Below are 15,425 nucleotides of genomic sequence, written 5' to 3'. Positions count from 1 at the left end.
CGCCCCTCCCGCATCCCTCCCGGTGGGCTGACTGCGGCCCAGCTAGTGGTGACACTGCCTGCCGCGGACTCCTTAACCACTGCTTAGAAGGAAAGTACTTTGGAATAGAACTGCGCCCCTTGGCTGCCAGCACAGGACACAGGTGGAGGCAGCAGCCTGGTCCTGCCATCATGGGCCTGGCCCACCCCAAGCAGCCCGGCGGCTCCTTGCACACCCCCTGGACCTGAGGGACTCTAGGCAAGGTCTCAAGCGGGGCCCCTCAAGGGTGACCTGCCAACATTGTGCTTCCTCATTGAAGGACCTAGAGAGGAGGGAGGAAGGGCCCAAGAGGGAACTGCTCTCCTGCAACCCCAAGTCCAGGCATGGTAGGTTACCCAAGTCTTGCTGAATTGACAGGTTATGCACCACCAGGGCAGTGAGTCAAGTGACCCAGTGGTGTGCTGGGCTCCTGGATGCGATGATGCAGGGCCTCTGTAAATGAGCCTGGGTGAGCCACCTTTTTCCTCTCCCCCTAGGCCTCCTGGACAGAGCATCTGGTCCAGGCCGTGTGCAGACAACGAGGTCCTTTGCAGCAGCCTGGCCTTTAAATTTATGTATCTGCATACCTGCTGCTGACATCTTCTCTGGCTGGGAACTCCTGGCCCTGTATTCAGAGACCTTGAACACACCTGGGCATAGCAAAGGACACCTCTTACATGACCACAGGACCATGGGATCATCAAGGGTGAATGGCAAGCAGGGCAAAGATGGCGGGAATTTGGGGGGATTTCTCAAGCTCCAAACTTCCCCATATCTGGTTATTTTGAAGACCCAACCACTTCCTCAAAGTGACCTCCCCCCAGCCACACCCACAGAAAAGCAAAGCCTTTTGAGCTGCATTTTTTGGATGATATTAGCACAGAGAAGGCCAATGGCCACCCACTCCAGTACTCTTGCCTGGAAAATCCCATGGATGGAGGAACCTGATAGGCTGCAGTCCATGGGGTCGCTAAGAGTCAGACACGACTGAGCGACTTCACTTTCACTCTTTACTTTCATGCATTGGAGAAGGACATGGCAACCCACTCCAGTGTTCTTGCCTGGAGAATCCCAGGGACAGAGGAGCCTGGTGGGCTGCTGTCTATGGGGTCGCACAGAGTCGGGCACAATTGAAGCGACTTAGCAGCAGCAGCAGCAGCAGCAGCAGCACAATAATACGAATGCTTGGCTAGGGCCCCCAAGAACCTTCTAGAGCAGGCAGAGTGGGCAGAGAAGGCAGCTCTGGCCTGGTAACAAGCCAAGGTCACCCAGCAGGCACCCTTCCTGTGCAACCCTCTCTAAAGGGAACTTGTGTGGTGTGTGTTTGTGACCATGGAAGTCTGTCCACCCAGGACCTCAGGCAGACCTCGGGCAGGAGCGCTTCCGCATTTCAGAGATGAGAAGATGGGGCTGTGGCTTCCCTCAGCTGAACCTATTGTGCAATTTCTCCCAGCAGGCCCTGAGGCTTCTCCCGGGCCTCAGAGCCTCCAGCTTACACACTGCGGTCCAGGATAGTGCAGGGAGGGGCACTTTAGGCCTCTGGAAGTTTCCTGGAGGAGATCTTGCTTGGGCTGAGAGCAGGGCTGAGCTGGAATGAGCTGGGGCAGAGGGAAAGGTCAGCAGCAGGAATGCAGGTAGGTGTAGGGATGGGAGGTGGACGCCAGTCAGGCCCACGTGGGCTGGGCAGGTATGCCAGTGTGCCTCAGAGGGGCTGAGGGTTCAGGAAAGGCCATGGGTGTGAACTTTCCCAGTGCCACACTGCTAGACTCTAATGTTTCTTTTTTGTAAACATGGCTCCCCTACCATTTAAGCTTTCGATACCCCAAACCTGGACCCCTCCTCTTCAGAGGGTGGGAAGATGGGGGAAAGCAAGGGTGGGGGATGGGGGGCTGTAGAGGGAGCAGACAGGGCTGCCTGCCCAGAGCTGGACTCACTCAGGCAGGAAGCACCTTTGGATTTGGGTGCAGGGTCTGGAGACGGCACTTCTGTTTGGGCTCCTGCTCCAAGCTCTTGGGGATGTAGGCCTCAGCTGTGCCTGGCTGCGGGGGACAGGGTGGTGGGAGGCTGCCCCACACCTGAAAGGGGAAGTGGCTGAGACATGGAGTCTCCCTGTAGACGGGGGTGTCCCCCAGTGCTGGCCTCCAGCCAACAGGCCCTGGTTGCTGACCCCTCCTGTCCCACCCTTCCCAGTCCTCCCCAGGGACCAGTGTCCAGAACTGCCCACTTGGAACACAATACTGCAGGGAACCAAACCCTCAGGTGCAGGGGCATGTATGTGTTTGTGTGAGCATGCCCTGCCAAGAGCCCATAAGAGCCCCAGCAGAGGCAACCTGGGCCGAGGGAGCAAACATTACGGGCCTGCGGTGGGGTTGGGGGGTTCTCTGATAGTGCAGCGCCCGCTCCAGCACCTCACACATGTGGGACTCACCAAGTTCTCACAAGGCCTCAGAGCAGGTGCTTTTGTTGTTGCAGTTTTCTCACAGGGAACCCCAGGCACAGAGAGGCCAAGTAACTGGCCCCAGGTCACAAGGATGTCAAAGAGCAGGATTTTCTGCCCCTTCCATTGGCTGGACTCCAGGAATGGGGAATGGTGGAGATGTGGGTGAGTTGGAGCAAGAATGGTGGGGGCAGGGCAGCCTTTTCCTGCTCTCACACGTAATGAGGGACCCTGGGGGTGGGCACAGGGGCTCTGAGGACCTTCCTATTGTGTGGGTGCTGGTGCTGGGTGGGATGGACACCACGTGTGCTGTGCATGTAAGAACAGAGATGGGGGCCCAAGTGATCCCAGGCTCCCTACAAGGACTCAGTTTGTGTCCAGCAACCATGGGTCCAGGGCAGAGTATGGACATCACAACTGGTAAGAGGAATGCCCACCAGAGCTAGCGGCTACTTTGGACGCTAGGGACGGAGGCTGTGGGATGAGGCTGGAGGAAGAAAGAAGAGCAGGCGCCCTGGAGGGGAGGTGGGACAGGGGGGATGTCATGTCCCAGGTGCATCCAGGCCCTGGGAGCCGCGTGCTTGTGCTGAGGGTCCTGGGCTTCCAGCATCAAGTCCGAGGTTCACACCGGGCAGCACAGTGCCAGTGGTGTCACTTAACACCTCTGGCTGGCTGGCTGGCTGCCTGCCCTCAGCGTCCCCAACACCCATTTTCAGTGACCACTTTCCTGAGAAGGTGGACCAGTAGCCTCAAGGCAGCAGAGGGCTCAGTCTCAGCATCCCCGGCCCCAACTCAGAGGATCCCTGGGTGAGCTGGCCCTCGCAGAGGCTCCTGTGCCCACCTGCTCCCTCTGCAAGTGGCCAGCAGCAGGTGTGCCCTCTGCCAGGACAAAGGCTTCCTGACCCCAGGAGACCCTCCCTCCCTAACCTCAGGCTGCCAGCCCAGGGAGCACCTTAGATGCTCTCTGGCATTCTGTGAGGCAGTTGGCAATTAAAACATTCAAGTAATAATTTATTTCAGAGAGAAGTGGGGGCGGAGGTTGAAACCAGGCGAACCCACTGTTCAGGCTGTCAGTCACTGAGAAACTGCACCCATGGTCCTTGCAGAAGCAACCCCTGAGAAGGTGCCAGTCCCAGCCACCCCTCCCCAGGGACAAAGCTGTGGGGGGAGGTGGTGTGGACCTGATGCGTGTATCTTCCTGATCCTCGGAAATGGGAGATTCAGGTGGGGAACGCTTCCCACTGACAGCAGTCTTCGCTTATTCACAAACCTGACCCAGGGAATACTGAGGCAGCCTTAACCTTATGGAACACCGAGGGCTGAAGGAAAAGTGACCTGCAGCAGAAGCAGGACTCGATCCTGTGGTGGGGATGGGGGGTGGAGTGAGGGGCTCTCCTCACTGAAGTGAACTGTTTCTCATGTGAGGGGGGCTGATGTTCATCCTTTCTTGTAAGACGCAGTTCTTTTCATTCAAAGATGAAAACAGTCTGATCTGAAGAGAAGTATTGTCTATTGAGTAAGGTCCTTAGTATCTTGGGGAGGGAAGTGGGGGGACGTGGCTCAGGCTCAGAAGAGGAAAGGACAGATTGCTGCCCAGGGACGAAGGGCCAGGGCTGGCAGGACGCCCCTGCTCTGGAGGCCCATCTAAAGACCAGCCACACCTTTCATGGGTAAACTCCGGGAGTTGGTGATGGACAAGGAGGCCTGGCATGCTGCAGTTCACAGGGTTGCAGAGTTGGACACAACTGAGCAACTGAACTGTGATGGGGACAAGGGACATGGACAGAAGAGTGGGCAGCGGGGGAGGCAGCTGCCTCCAGACACCAGAACAGCCCAACACACCAACAGTCACGCCAAGATCCCTCATGTCAAACTGCTTTATTACATCTTAAATAACAGTACAGTTGAATATAGGATCTATCTTGCATCCAGCTTCCTTGCAGTACATTGACTTTAAAATTAAATACAAAAGGTGAGGGACAGGGTGCAGAGAGCTCTACAGAGGTGCCGACGGGGGTGGGGGCTCATCCCACTCTCTGCGGGTCCAGGGCACAGGGCGCAAAGGATGGTGCAAACACAGGCGGAGAAGCCACTGCTGCCACTACGGGGGCGCTGGTGCGGGGAGGAGGCCCGCGTTGTCCCAGCACCGCTGCCCAACACTGGACACGCACGGAACCAGGGTCATCTGCGTGTTAGAAAAGTGGTCTGCCTCGGCACAAAGGCTGGTTCCCGGGAGAGGCGGGCCGTGAGAAATCCACAAGGGAGGCCAGGGACTCCGTTCCCCGTACACCCCCCACCCCATCCAACAACAATTTTGGAACAGGACTTGTTTTTTAAAGAAAGAAAACAGTGACATCTCGCCAGGCGAGCGTGTAGGCCGTTAACTGCACGGCCTCCAATGCGATGCGTGTGCACAGAGGAGCGACGCGAGGTGGACAGAGCGCGACGTCACAACTTCAAAGAGGTTATTTCTTCAAAGAAAAAGAACATCTAAGGACTGAGTCCTATATGCACTGTGAGCATTTCTACAGCATGCGGTTCTAAGAGCAAACCCACCCCAAATGGCAAACAATCAGGTTTTTTAAAATTTAACTTAGAAACTTTGAGATCATTATTTTCAAAACACTGATTTGTACATTGTTTCATACACAAATAACTGACTGACTCTCCACGCACAGGACGGCACCGCTCTTGAGGACGGAGGCTCGTGGTGGCCGGGTGGGGCACAGGGTAGTGTTGCGCTGCTGGGTCAGCCTCCCTCCAACTTCACAAGGAGACTGGGTGAGACTAAAAACCAAGCTGAGGGGAGAGGGTGGGTCGGGGGAAGGGCGCCTGACGCGGCCACTGTTCGTCCGCGTGCTCAGTCCCTTGACTTCTCAGCATCATCCTTCTACACCATGCGCACGACGGTCATGTGACACAAGACGGAAGTAAAAAAAACCAGGGACTAAATTTACATCATTAACAATCTCAGAGAGGCTACACCAGACCCTCCTTCTCTGTTTAACTACGAGCAGAAAGAAATATATTTTAAGAAGGAAATATGAATCATGTCTGCAAAATCCTGTTACAAACACAATCTAGAATTCAGAGTCAATTACAAGATGAAGTCCTCAACTTGTTTTGCATGAACATCATCAAACAGGATTACTGATCAAGATTTCAAATAAACTAGTAAAAAGGTGTGTCTGTCTTACAATTACACTCAAGTTTACCTTCTTGTTAACATTTTTATTATAGTATTTCCTTTTAAATTCATTCAAAACAAACAAAAAAGGAAAACAAAGACAATGGTCCCGGAAGGAATGCACGATTCGTTTTAGTTACAGCACAGAGATTCTTCTCTCAGTGGGAATTGTGCTCTTGGTTTCAGCAATAAGTGAGGGGAAGGTCTTGCCCTTTTGAAGTTCTGAAGGGTGCAGGGCGTCCGCGTTAGTAGGGGTAGATGGGAAATGCTATCTGCAACGGTCCAAGGCTGGAATGGTCTTCCAGTCACTGTGGCGTCCACCTGCTGCTTTAAACAGAATCGAGAGACCATGAAGAGAAACGCAGCACCTGGCCCAGGTGCAGAGTGGGATGGCAGCTGCACCCGCTCAGGATGGGGGCACAGCAAGTACTCAGGCTAACTGCAGAGCTCACCTGCCTGCAAGCCCAGGGCAGCCACGTCCAAATGACCCCAGGAGCCCCAACCCACAGCTCCCTCCATGTTGTGAGAAACATGGAGCTGCAAGCAGGGAAGGGTGTGGGCTGCCTCTTACCTGTGAGGGTTAGTTCCAGATTTTGAGGAAGCTGTCCCAGGACCCCGTAGCCACGGCCATCCCGTCATCAGTTACCCCCAGGCAGCTCACGCGGTTGTCATGCCCGGCCAAGACCCCTGGGGGCAGAGGACAGTGTGGTCAGCCTGGGGTCCAGCCACTTGCTTAAGTGGAACCAGAAACCCCCGCACCCAGTCCCTGCCAGGCCTTGGTGGTGAGGAAAGGATCCCAACACAAAGGGCACAGCACAGAGGGTGGGCCTTCAGGACAGGCAGAGCGATCCCCCTCCCCCAGACAGGGCGCCCTGTGACACTCAGTGGTCAGTGCTTGGACAATCATCAGCCACATCTTTCCAGAGGAATCTGAGGCTATATCTCAGAGCACCCCGTGCTGTCAGGACAGAGGCCGCAGACCTGAGGGCACTCAGGGGAGCAGGAGAGGAAGAGGGGCCCCCAGAAGAAGAGGCCATAGGCCAACAGCCATGCTCCCTCTCCAGCACTGAGACAGCAAGTTCTCATCTGCACAACCTCCTTTAATACACTTGACAACTACATACTTCACCCCACCATCACACTTTGTGCTTCCAGGGGTCCCAGCTGAACCTGTGCCCCAGCTCTACAATGGGAGGGTGCTACGAGGACGCGGCTGGCCCAGTCCTGCCTGCGTGAGCCACATGACATCGCCAAGAGCTTCTGGTTCCAGGGCCTGGCTCCTGTCCCTTTGCCAGCCCACATGTCGCAGCTGAGTGTGCTCCAGCCCTCTGCAGACCCAGTGAGGCCCGGCAGCGTCCTACCTGCCCTGTCGGCCTTGAGGGCGTCCCAGACGTTGCAGTTGAAGTCGTCGTACCCTGCGAGAAGGAGGCGCCCACTCTTGGAGAAGGAGACAGAGGTGATCCCGCAGATGATGTTGTCATGGGAGTAGGTCATGAGCTCCTGGTCCGCACGGAGGTCAAACAGCCGGCAGGTGGCGTCGTCTGAGCCAGTGGCAAATGCGTTGCCGTTCGGGAAGAACTGGAAAGAGCAAGCAAGCCGAGACAGTTTGCAGACGGACAGAAAGAAACACTGGAAACACAGACTGCCCGATGCAGGGTACTGTGGGCACAGGAGTTGGAGACCAGCTAGGACCAGGCTCTGGCCGGAAAAGCAGACGCTGAGCAGGGACCAGGAGGGACCAGACGTGGGCAAAGAGTTGACTTCTCATCACCATCATGGTCCCGAGGGAACAGCAAGAGTGTGGCTGCCGCCCATTGCTCGGTGCCCACAGGCGCTGGAGTCAGGCAACCTGACCACGTGGAGGACGGCTCCGCAAGCAGACACTATCTCCCCCTCCCCACCTCCGGCTCCTCAGAGGGCCAGGCCCTCCTGTCAGGGCAACGTGGACAAGGGCAGGCTCCCTCCACTGCTGTGCCCCCAGAGCCCCACAGAGGCTCGCCTGACAGGGTCAGTTACGGGACTATTTGCCCCCAACAGGAGGAAGCCTCACGGTCAGTCACTGGTCGGTCACCCTGGGAGAGAGACACATGTGGGCCTCGCTGGGACAAAGCGAATCACAGTCAAGTCTCCTACAGGGAGTTTTCGTCCATTCAACTGTATTTGCATAGAAAAGAGAGAACACCTAACCCTGAAAACATTTTCCAACTGGCTGACACAGCTGCAGCTCCTGAGGACTCCAACCTGCTGACGGCCAGCCAGGGGCCCTGACCCACACCTGTGACCTCAACTCACACAGATGGCATTGATGTCAGACTCGTGGCCGGTGAAGGTTTGCCGGCACATCCCTTCTCGCACGTCCCAGAGTTTGGCTGAAGCGTCACAAGCACCAGAGACAAACAGTCTGGTGTCTGGAGCGAGTGAAAGGCTCATGACGTCCCCGGTGTGTCCAGTGAATGTGGTCGTCTGCTGGCCAGTCTCGATGTCCCACAGGGCACTGGAACAGAGCAATGACAGGGGTTACCCCCTTGCTTCGAAGACCAGATATGCAACAAACTCCCTCAAACCCCCAGGCCTGCAGCCAACATCCACGCTTCACGTAAGACAGATCCGCACCCTGTAGTGACTTTGCTCAAATGGGTTGTTACAGAGCCAAGCACACACACGACATGGATGAGTCTGCCTGGGGCTTCTCTGATTCTCACATGAGCTCATACATCAGCAGAAGAGGGAGCCGAGTGCCTGTCCATGAGGCCCTGCAGGGGCTCATAAGGGGCAGCAGAGGGCCTCCAGTTGGTGCCCCTGCTGGACAGCTCCATGTCCACCAGAGCCCAGAGGCTGGGTCACTCCATGGGGCAGAGCCACGCTTGGGGCCCGTGGCCATCAACTCGAGAGGCTACTCTAGGCCAGAGAAAGGTGAGACATGGCAGTGTAGCAAGGACGCACACGCTGTTTCTGTGCTTCCCCCACAGAAGCAAGGCCATCAGATGCTCCTCGTTCCCTGTCAGCCTCACAGAAAACCAGCTCAACCCAGCCCCCACATCCAAGCATGGGGGACCCCTCTCTAAGGCCTGACGGACAAGCAGGAAAGAAGACAGACAACCCCCCGCACCCTCAGTCCAAAAAACATCCTTCCCAAGTGAAAAAAGCTTCCAAAAATACCTTCTAATACAAAGGTTCTTCCCAAATGGGCAGTCAAGATAGACTGCAGATCTTCTGTGAGCATACACACAAAGGACACCTTACTGAGCAGGGCTAGCCAGGGTGCCCCCACCCTCCTGTGTGGCCTGCTGGCTCTCAGCCACCACATCTTGCCTCAAAGAACCAGAAAAATCCACAGGGACAGTTTAAGCCTGAAATGACTCAATTTCTTGATGATTTTAAAGGATATGTTTTGGTGCCACAAGTGAACACAGAGTTTCACTGTCTTCCACCAATAAGGTGGTGGAAACTGCTGTGACACCTGCTACTTTGAAGCTGTGCTCAGGCCCCACAGGGGGGCAGTGCTCACCTGAGGGGGCTGAAGCACACCCCCCAAGGCTAGTAACTGTGGCCCAGGAAGGTGAACTGTGAGGAAGACAAGCGGGTGTTCCACGCAAAGCTCTAGTTTCAAAATCAGTTCTTAGTTGTTCAAAACTGAAATTTCACATCTACACAGAGCACCATGAACTGGCCCACCTCTCTGCACCTATGTCTGAAGCCCCAGGGCCGTGTCCAGTTACAGTGGCCTGGCTGAGGGCTTCCCTGTGGCTCAGCTGCACGGCGGGGAGAACAGTGTGAGACAGGTTCAGCACACTGGGACTCACCAGGTGGTGTCTCCAGAGCTGGTAACAATCTGATTGTCATCCAGAAAACGGCAGCAGGACAGGTAACCTGGAAAACAGACCCAACAATGGCCCCAGCTGTGAGCACCTGACTCTATATCTTGTAAATGGGAGTGACCAGTGGGAAGGCCCACGCAAAGTGAGGCAAACGCCATGTCCACTACCTCTGGCCCTGCCCTGTGTGCTGGAAAGAGGAACAAAGCCACACAGACTGCAGGCACTGCAGGCAAGAGCAGAGTCACACGACTGGACACCAGGAGGAAGGAGGCGCCCTGAGCACACGCACGTCCTCCCGGCCCCTGACGTGGCAGGAGGAGGCAGGATGGAGGGTCTGCAGGGACAAGAGACTGGGGTGCAGGGCTGGAGGCAGACTTGTTTCTGTGGGACAAGTGCAGGGTCAGTGTGGAAACTGCAGTGTGTCACTCATTTCCACACTCCAACCAGCATGAGGCGAGGCAGAGCCTCGCGCTAAGGCCAGGTCCCAGCCTGCATCCCCTTTTGAAATAAGGAAGGGCAAACACGAAGAAGATCCATTCTGTAGGGCCTACATTTGATTTCTCCTGAATAAGCCCTGTTCACCACCATCTCTGTTGTCTTAGCATAAGTGACTCTGAGGACTACACGTACAGAGTGAGCACCCCACCCAGGAGGTCCAGGGACAGTGGCAGGGCAGCCCCTGACCCCAGCAGGCCGAGCTCCTACCAAGTCTTCCCAGGCCACACAGAGCTACGTGTGATGCTGTGTTTCTCAGTAAAACCAAAGACAAAATACACACCAAGAGAGGAAAAGCCCGCTGACAGCTGCTGATGTGGAAAGCATAAGGTTGTTGAGAAAACAAAGCCTTTACCTAACACATTACCTCACTGTCTCCCATAGAAGAAATAGAGACAACAATTTCAGAATATCAATTCTGTGCCTAGACAAGGACATGTGGTCAAGTGCTCCCTAGAGTCCGTATCATGTCCATAGGATACCAGGGACCACATGGGTACCCTCAGCCGCCCCCAGGGGCTCCTCCCAAGGTCTCCGAGCTCCTCTCCAAGAACAGCACTCACTTCCTGGCACACTGCTAACCCTCATACAGGCCAGTCTCCCGGGATCCAGCCCTGGAGCCTCCGGCACTGCCCCGTCCAACTGGTGAGAACGGCCGCCTGGAAGGAGCACTGTGGAGACCGCAGCCCCACCAGTACCGCACACAGGGCCAGACCCAGGCACTCCCAGGTCAACGACAAAGAAGCAGGCCCTCGAAGATGACCTCTGTCCATCTCCTGCAGGTGGCGGTCACATGGGGCCCATGAGGTTCCTGCCCCGAGAACCAGCAGCTGAATGTTACGGCCATGGACTTCAAGCACCGGCAACAAGCTCTGGCCTCTTCAGGGCCCAGATGGTCAGCACACACCAGCTGGTGGATCCTTAGGAACCAGGCAGGCTGTGTGTGCCCTCACCAAAACCCCTTGCCTATGGAGGTGTGTGCGTGTAGATGCCCTCAGCAGAACCCCTTCCCACCCTGTGTGCGTGTGTGTGTGTGCGTGCCCTTCCCTGTGGGCACATATGAGTTTATGTGCACCTGTGTGTGTGTGCCCTCACCAAATCCCTTCCTCATGGGTGTGTGTGTGTGTGTATGTTTGTACATTTGTGTGCACCCTAAGTAGAACCCCTTTCCCAAGAGTGTGGGTGTGTGCCTGTGAGTGTGCCTGTGTGCCCTCAGCAGGACCTCTTCCCTGCAGTTTGTGTGTGCACGTGTGTCCCTGTGTGTGTCCTCAGCAGAAAGGTGGCTGGCCCAGGCACTGGTGCCTTTCCAGAGCCCCAGAGGGTCAGGGAAACAGACAAACATGGCACCAAGTGGGGGTGCGCCAGGGCCTCTCTGAGACCACGAGTGGCAGCAGGATGGCCTGGTGCAGGGACGAGCAGGCCACAGTCCAGAGGGAGGAGGCCTGGAATGAAGCAGGACAGGCCCTCTTTCCTCCTACAGCCCAGCCTGCTGGCTCCTGTCAAGGAAAAAGGAACCAACAGGCCAGGGGCCCCGGACAGCAAGGACAGCCCAGCCCACAAACATGAAGCGCTAGCCACTGCAGGAGGGCAGGCCATCACGGCCCCAGGAAGGTCTGGCTAAACTCCTGACCAGGTGATCCCATGAAGACACCACGTCTGCACTGGGATGGGAGGTTTAAGAAAGGCGGCGGCACTTTCAGGGCATTACTGATTTCTCAAACACATGATCTAATTATGCCTTTTTGCCAAAACAGCACTCAAAAGGTTATTCTGTATGTAATGTAGTCACAACACCACCACTCTGTCTCAAGGCTGGAAGCTCAGTTCCTGAGTCGTTTCCAGAGGGCACCTTGCACTCCTCAGGACAGATAACTTAGAAGGAAGGTGAGACACCGGAGGACAGAGCGTCGTCTGACAGGTGCTCCCTTGGCCCCACAAGCGCTCCCACAGCCTGGGAGGCCAACTCGAGAGAAGGAAGCTCGGCTTGCTCCAAGTGGGCCCCGTATCTTATGGAAGCAACAGCAATGTGAAACTGATCACAGGAGCCTCCTTCCTGAGGCTGCACAAGCTTGATGCCTGCCCCGACTCTGCAGACACCACCAAGCATGAGGGCCTGCTGAGAAGAGCACCCAGATGGGTTTTATTGCAAATGAGTTCTAAGATCCTTCAAGAAAATGTCCCAACCCCAGCTTAGTGCTCAGGCCTGAGATGCCTGAATGAGGGGTACCAATGCCCTCAGATGAAGTTAGGAAGGACAGAGATGAGACAGACCACACGTGCCCCGATCTACTGAGTCCACTGACCTTTCGCACCCTCGCCCGACTAAAGGGAGGCTACATGAAGCTCATCGAACGTTAACCTTTATTGATCTGAAGCATCATATCTGAAATGTCACAAATAGCCTTAAGATGTCAAATGTTTAAAACACACCACTCAGCTCTCAAGAAGTAAGAGTTCACAATGCATGAAGGAAACACAATTTCTAATGCATTCTAATATTAGTTTTATTTTTTCTTTCAGCAAACAAAGTGCTAAAAAATTTAAAAGATTTAATTAAAAATGGAAGTCCATACACTGAACTGGATAATAAGAGATTGATAAACAGTAAGAATGTTTTTTAAGTGCTGTGAGTTCACTGACGCTATAAGCAAAGTGGCTTATGAAGGGTGCTCACTGGACAGAAGGATGGGGCAGGCAGGCAGGCTAGGCTGGCTTCTACCCCCAGGAGTAACCTTCCCCCAACAACTATGAGCGCTGGACAAATATAAAAGCAAACTCCTACAAACACTGGAAGCAGCAGCAGACAAACTGAAGGGGAGCCTGCACCTGGAGGCACTGGGGGCCCTTGTTTTTCAGGTGCTGTGCCTGCAGGCAGGTCCCCTCCTGTGACAGCCACAACCACGCAGCCACACCTCAGACAGCACATCTGTGGCCCAACTTTCTTGAGCAGCCAGTACAGGGTTCTGGGCAACCACAGCCAGAAAGTGAAAGAAGAAAACCTAGAAAGGAGAAAGCCATACAAGGCCCTAAAAAATCACGTACCGACTCCCCCACATCTGTCCAAACCACACACAGGCAAGACAGCTGAGCCCACACAGCATGGCTGCTCCCCACAGGACCACACGGCAAGATTCCAGGAGAGTAGTCTGCACAATACAACAGCCGCAAAAGCCCAGGATGCAAGTCAAATCATTAGGTGCACCAAGAAGCAGGAAAACTGTCACCTGCATTCGAGAGGAAGGAGCCACCAAGACCAACCTCAAGGGACTGACCACTAGAACTGGCAGATAAGAATTTTAAAGGCAGCTCTTGGAACTGCTCACAAGGATCCTAACTATGCTCATTATAAATTTAAAAAGACGGGCAATCTCAGCAGAGAAATGAGAACTAATTTTTAAAAAAGCAAACAAATTCTAGAACTGAAAAAGTAAACATCTGACTTAAATGGCTTGCTGGGTGGTCTTAACAACACTATGGTGGTGACAGCAGTCACATGCACTAGAGGACGGCTCTGGAGAAGTGGGAGGTGGGATCTAAGGGATGACGTGAATGCACACAAGGAGAGAGCACCAAGGACAGAAAGCGGACCTCTAAAATTTCCCCAATTTAGTGAAAGACAGAACTTTACAAAGTCAAGGTGCTGAAGCACAATAAACAAAATCACTTCAAGGCAAGTCAGTCAAGCTGCTGAAAAATAAAGAAAAATCTTTAAAATGCTAAAAGAAAATAATACCAACCCCCAATTAAATATATCAGTAAAAATATTCTTCAGGAATGAAGGATAGTCAGTACTTCCAGGTGAGAACAGACAGTATTCCTTGTGGAGATCCAAACCGACTGTAAGAAGCGCTAAAGCAAGCCCCTCAGGCTGAAAGGCACCCAGGAGAAAGCGCATGTCTACAGGAAGGAATGCGCAACAGAAATGGTACAGACTTGAGTAAATGTAAGAGACTATTCAATTTTCTTCAAATGGCTAAGCATGTTTAAAGGAAAAAATGTAACAATATACCAGGGGCTTATAACACACAAGGATGCAAAACCCAGAAAAAGAAAAGTTTGTAAAGGGTAAGGAAGGGCAGGCAGGAAATGGACATTTATGGCTACAAGACTCTTGTCTTTCACATAAATGGACACAACAAACCTGGCTGCACCTTAAGAACTGTGAATGTACGCTGTAATCCCTGCATAACCCCTAAAATATAATCCAAAGAGGTAACCAAAAAGCCAACAGATAAAACTATAAAACAGAATTCTAAACAATCAGGTAACCCAAAAGAGGTGGGAAAGGAGAGGTCATCATAAATCCCAGTGCATCCGTAATGCAGGGAGCAGACACAAAGCTCACACTACTAGAGAGGCAGCGACATGTAGAGTAGACAACGGACTGTGTTTATAAATCCAGTTATGCAGACAGAAGAAATACACCATGCAAACAGTCAGCCTAAGAAGGTTGGAATGGTTGCAAGAACATCAGATAAAGCCTACTTTCCAGCAGAGGTTCTGAGAGAGGAAGAGGGTCAGTTCTCAGGAAGAAATGACAGTCAGGAACATAACTGCTTCCACTGACGGAAGTCGGAATTCAAGAAGCAGAAATTCCCAGAATGAAGGGAGAAAGAGAGAAATCCACCCCACCTCAGCAACTTACAAAACTAAAGACACAGAAAATGTGAATAGTGTCAAAGTCCTACTCTGACAAACACACTGAGAACTGCCCCACAGCCTGGCCTCCTGAGCACATGCAGCATGTCCTTGTCAGACCACCTGGTCCTCAGGAAGTGAGCCTCCACAAATGTGAAAAACTCAACCAATACAGAACATTGTTTCTGAACATAACTGCATGTAATCAGAAACAACAGGTTACCAAAATGGTGTTAAAAATATTTCCCACTGAATGACAGCATAGCTAAAGCCACAGTTGGAGGGGAGTTTACAGCTTTAAAGGCTCAATTTGAAAAAGAAGGAAGGCCTAAGGTTCCACGTTAAGAAGAAGCTAGAGTTAAGAAGGAAGCAACCCCAAAACCAACAAAAGGCAGGAAATGACACAGGACAGAAATCAGTGCAATACAGGCAGTGTATCTTTAAAAGTTTAAGGATATACAATTAACCGGCCAGAATCAATTGAACAGACTGCCTGAATGATGTCAAAAGGACGCCAGTAACTATGGTAACTCTCTGGTTGCATGTGAAGTACATGAGCAGAGAGTGTGGTTTTGAATGACAATACAGCAAGAGAAGTAAAATACTGGGGTGAGACCTTTTCCAGAAATGTTATGTCTTTTGTAGTAAATAGTGACTGTCACAGGTAAACTGAACTTGGCAAAACAACCCGCTATCTAACAGTTCCAGCAGGCTCCGTTCAGGAGACCTGGGCCTACAGGACTGTTCTGCCCTATGCAGCATGAGTGCTGGTCAGTCATCAGTCAGGGGGCATGTATGCGTGCACAAGTGGACACAGGTATGTGTAACATGA

General features: G+C 53.3%; 1 protein-coding gene across 3 annotated transcripts in view; it reads right to left on the bottom strand.

The window, feature by feature from the left end:
• The window catches only part of GNB1 (G protein subunit beta 1), a 75,734-nt gene continuing 64,623 nt past the window's right edge, over positions 4,315–15,425 (bottom strand). For 2 of the 3 annotated variants that reach the window (XM_018060493.1, XM_018060494.1), the window contains 5 exons: positions 9,446–9,512; positions 7,935–8,136; positions 7,004–7,220; positions 6,214–6,329; positions 4,315–5,966 (listed from right to left, as the gene is read on the bottom strand). In XM_018060493.1, coding sequence (XP_017915982.1) covers positions 6,223–6,329; positions 7,004–7,220; positions 7,935–8,136; positions 9,446–9,512 — 593 coding nt within the window. In that variant the 3' untranslated portion in view covers positions 4,315–5,966; positions 6,214–6,222. Of the gene's footprint in view, positions 5,970–6,213; positions 6,330–7,003; positions 7,221–7,934; positions 8,137–9,445; positions 9,513–15,425 lie in introns of all 3 variants that reach the window. The other variant, XM_018060496.1, reaches the window with a different exon arrangement.

This window comes from Capra hircus, chromosome 16 (genome assembly GCF_001704415.2).
Source record: "Capra hircus breed San Clemente chromosome 16, ASM170441v1, whole genome shotgun sequence".
In the NCBI taxonomy this organism is placed as follows: Eukaryota; Metazoa; Chordata; class Mammalia; order Artiodactyla; family Bovidae; genus Capra; species Capra hircus.
This window is presented reverse-complemented; position numbering and strand designations above follow the sequence as displayed.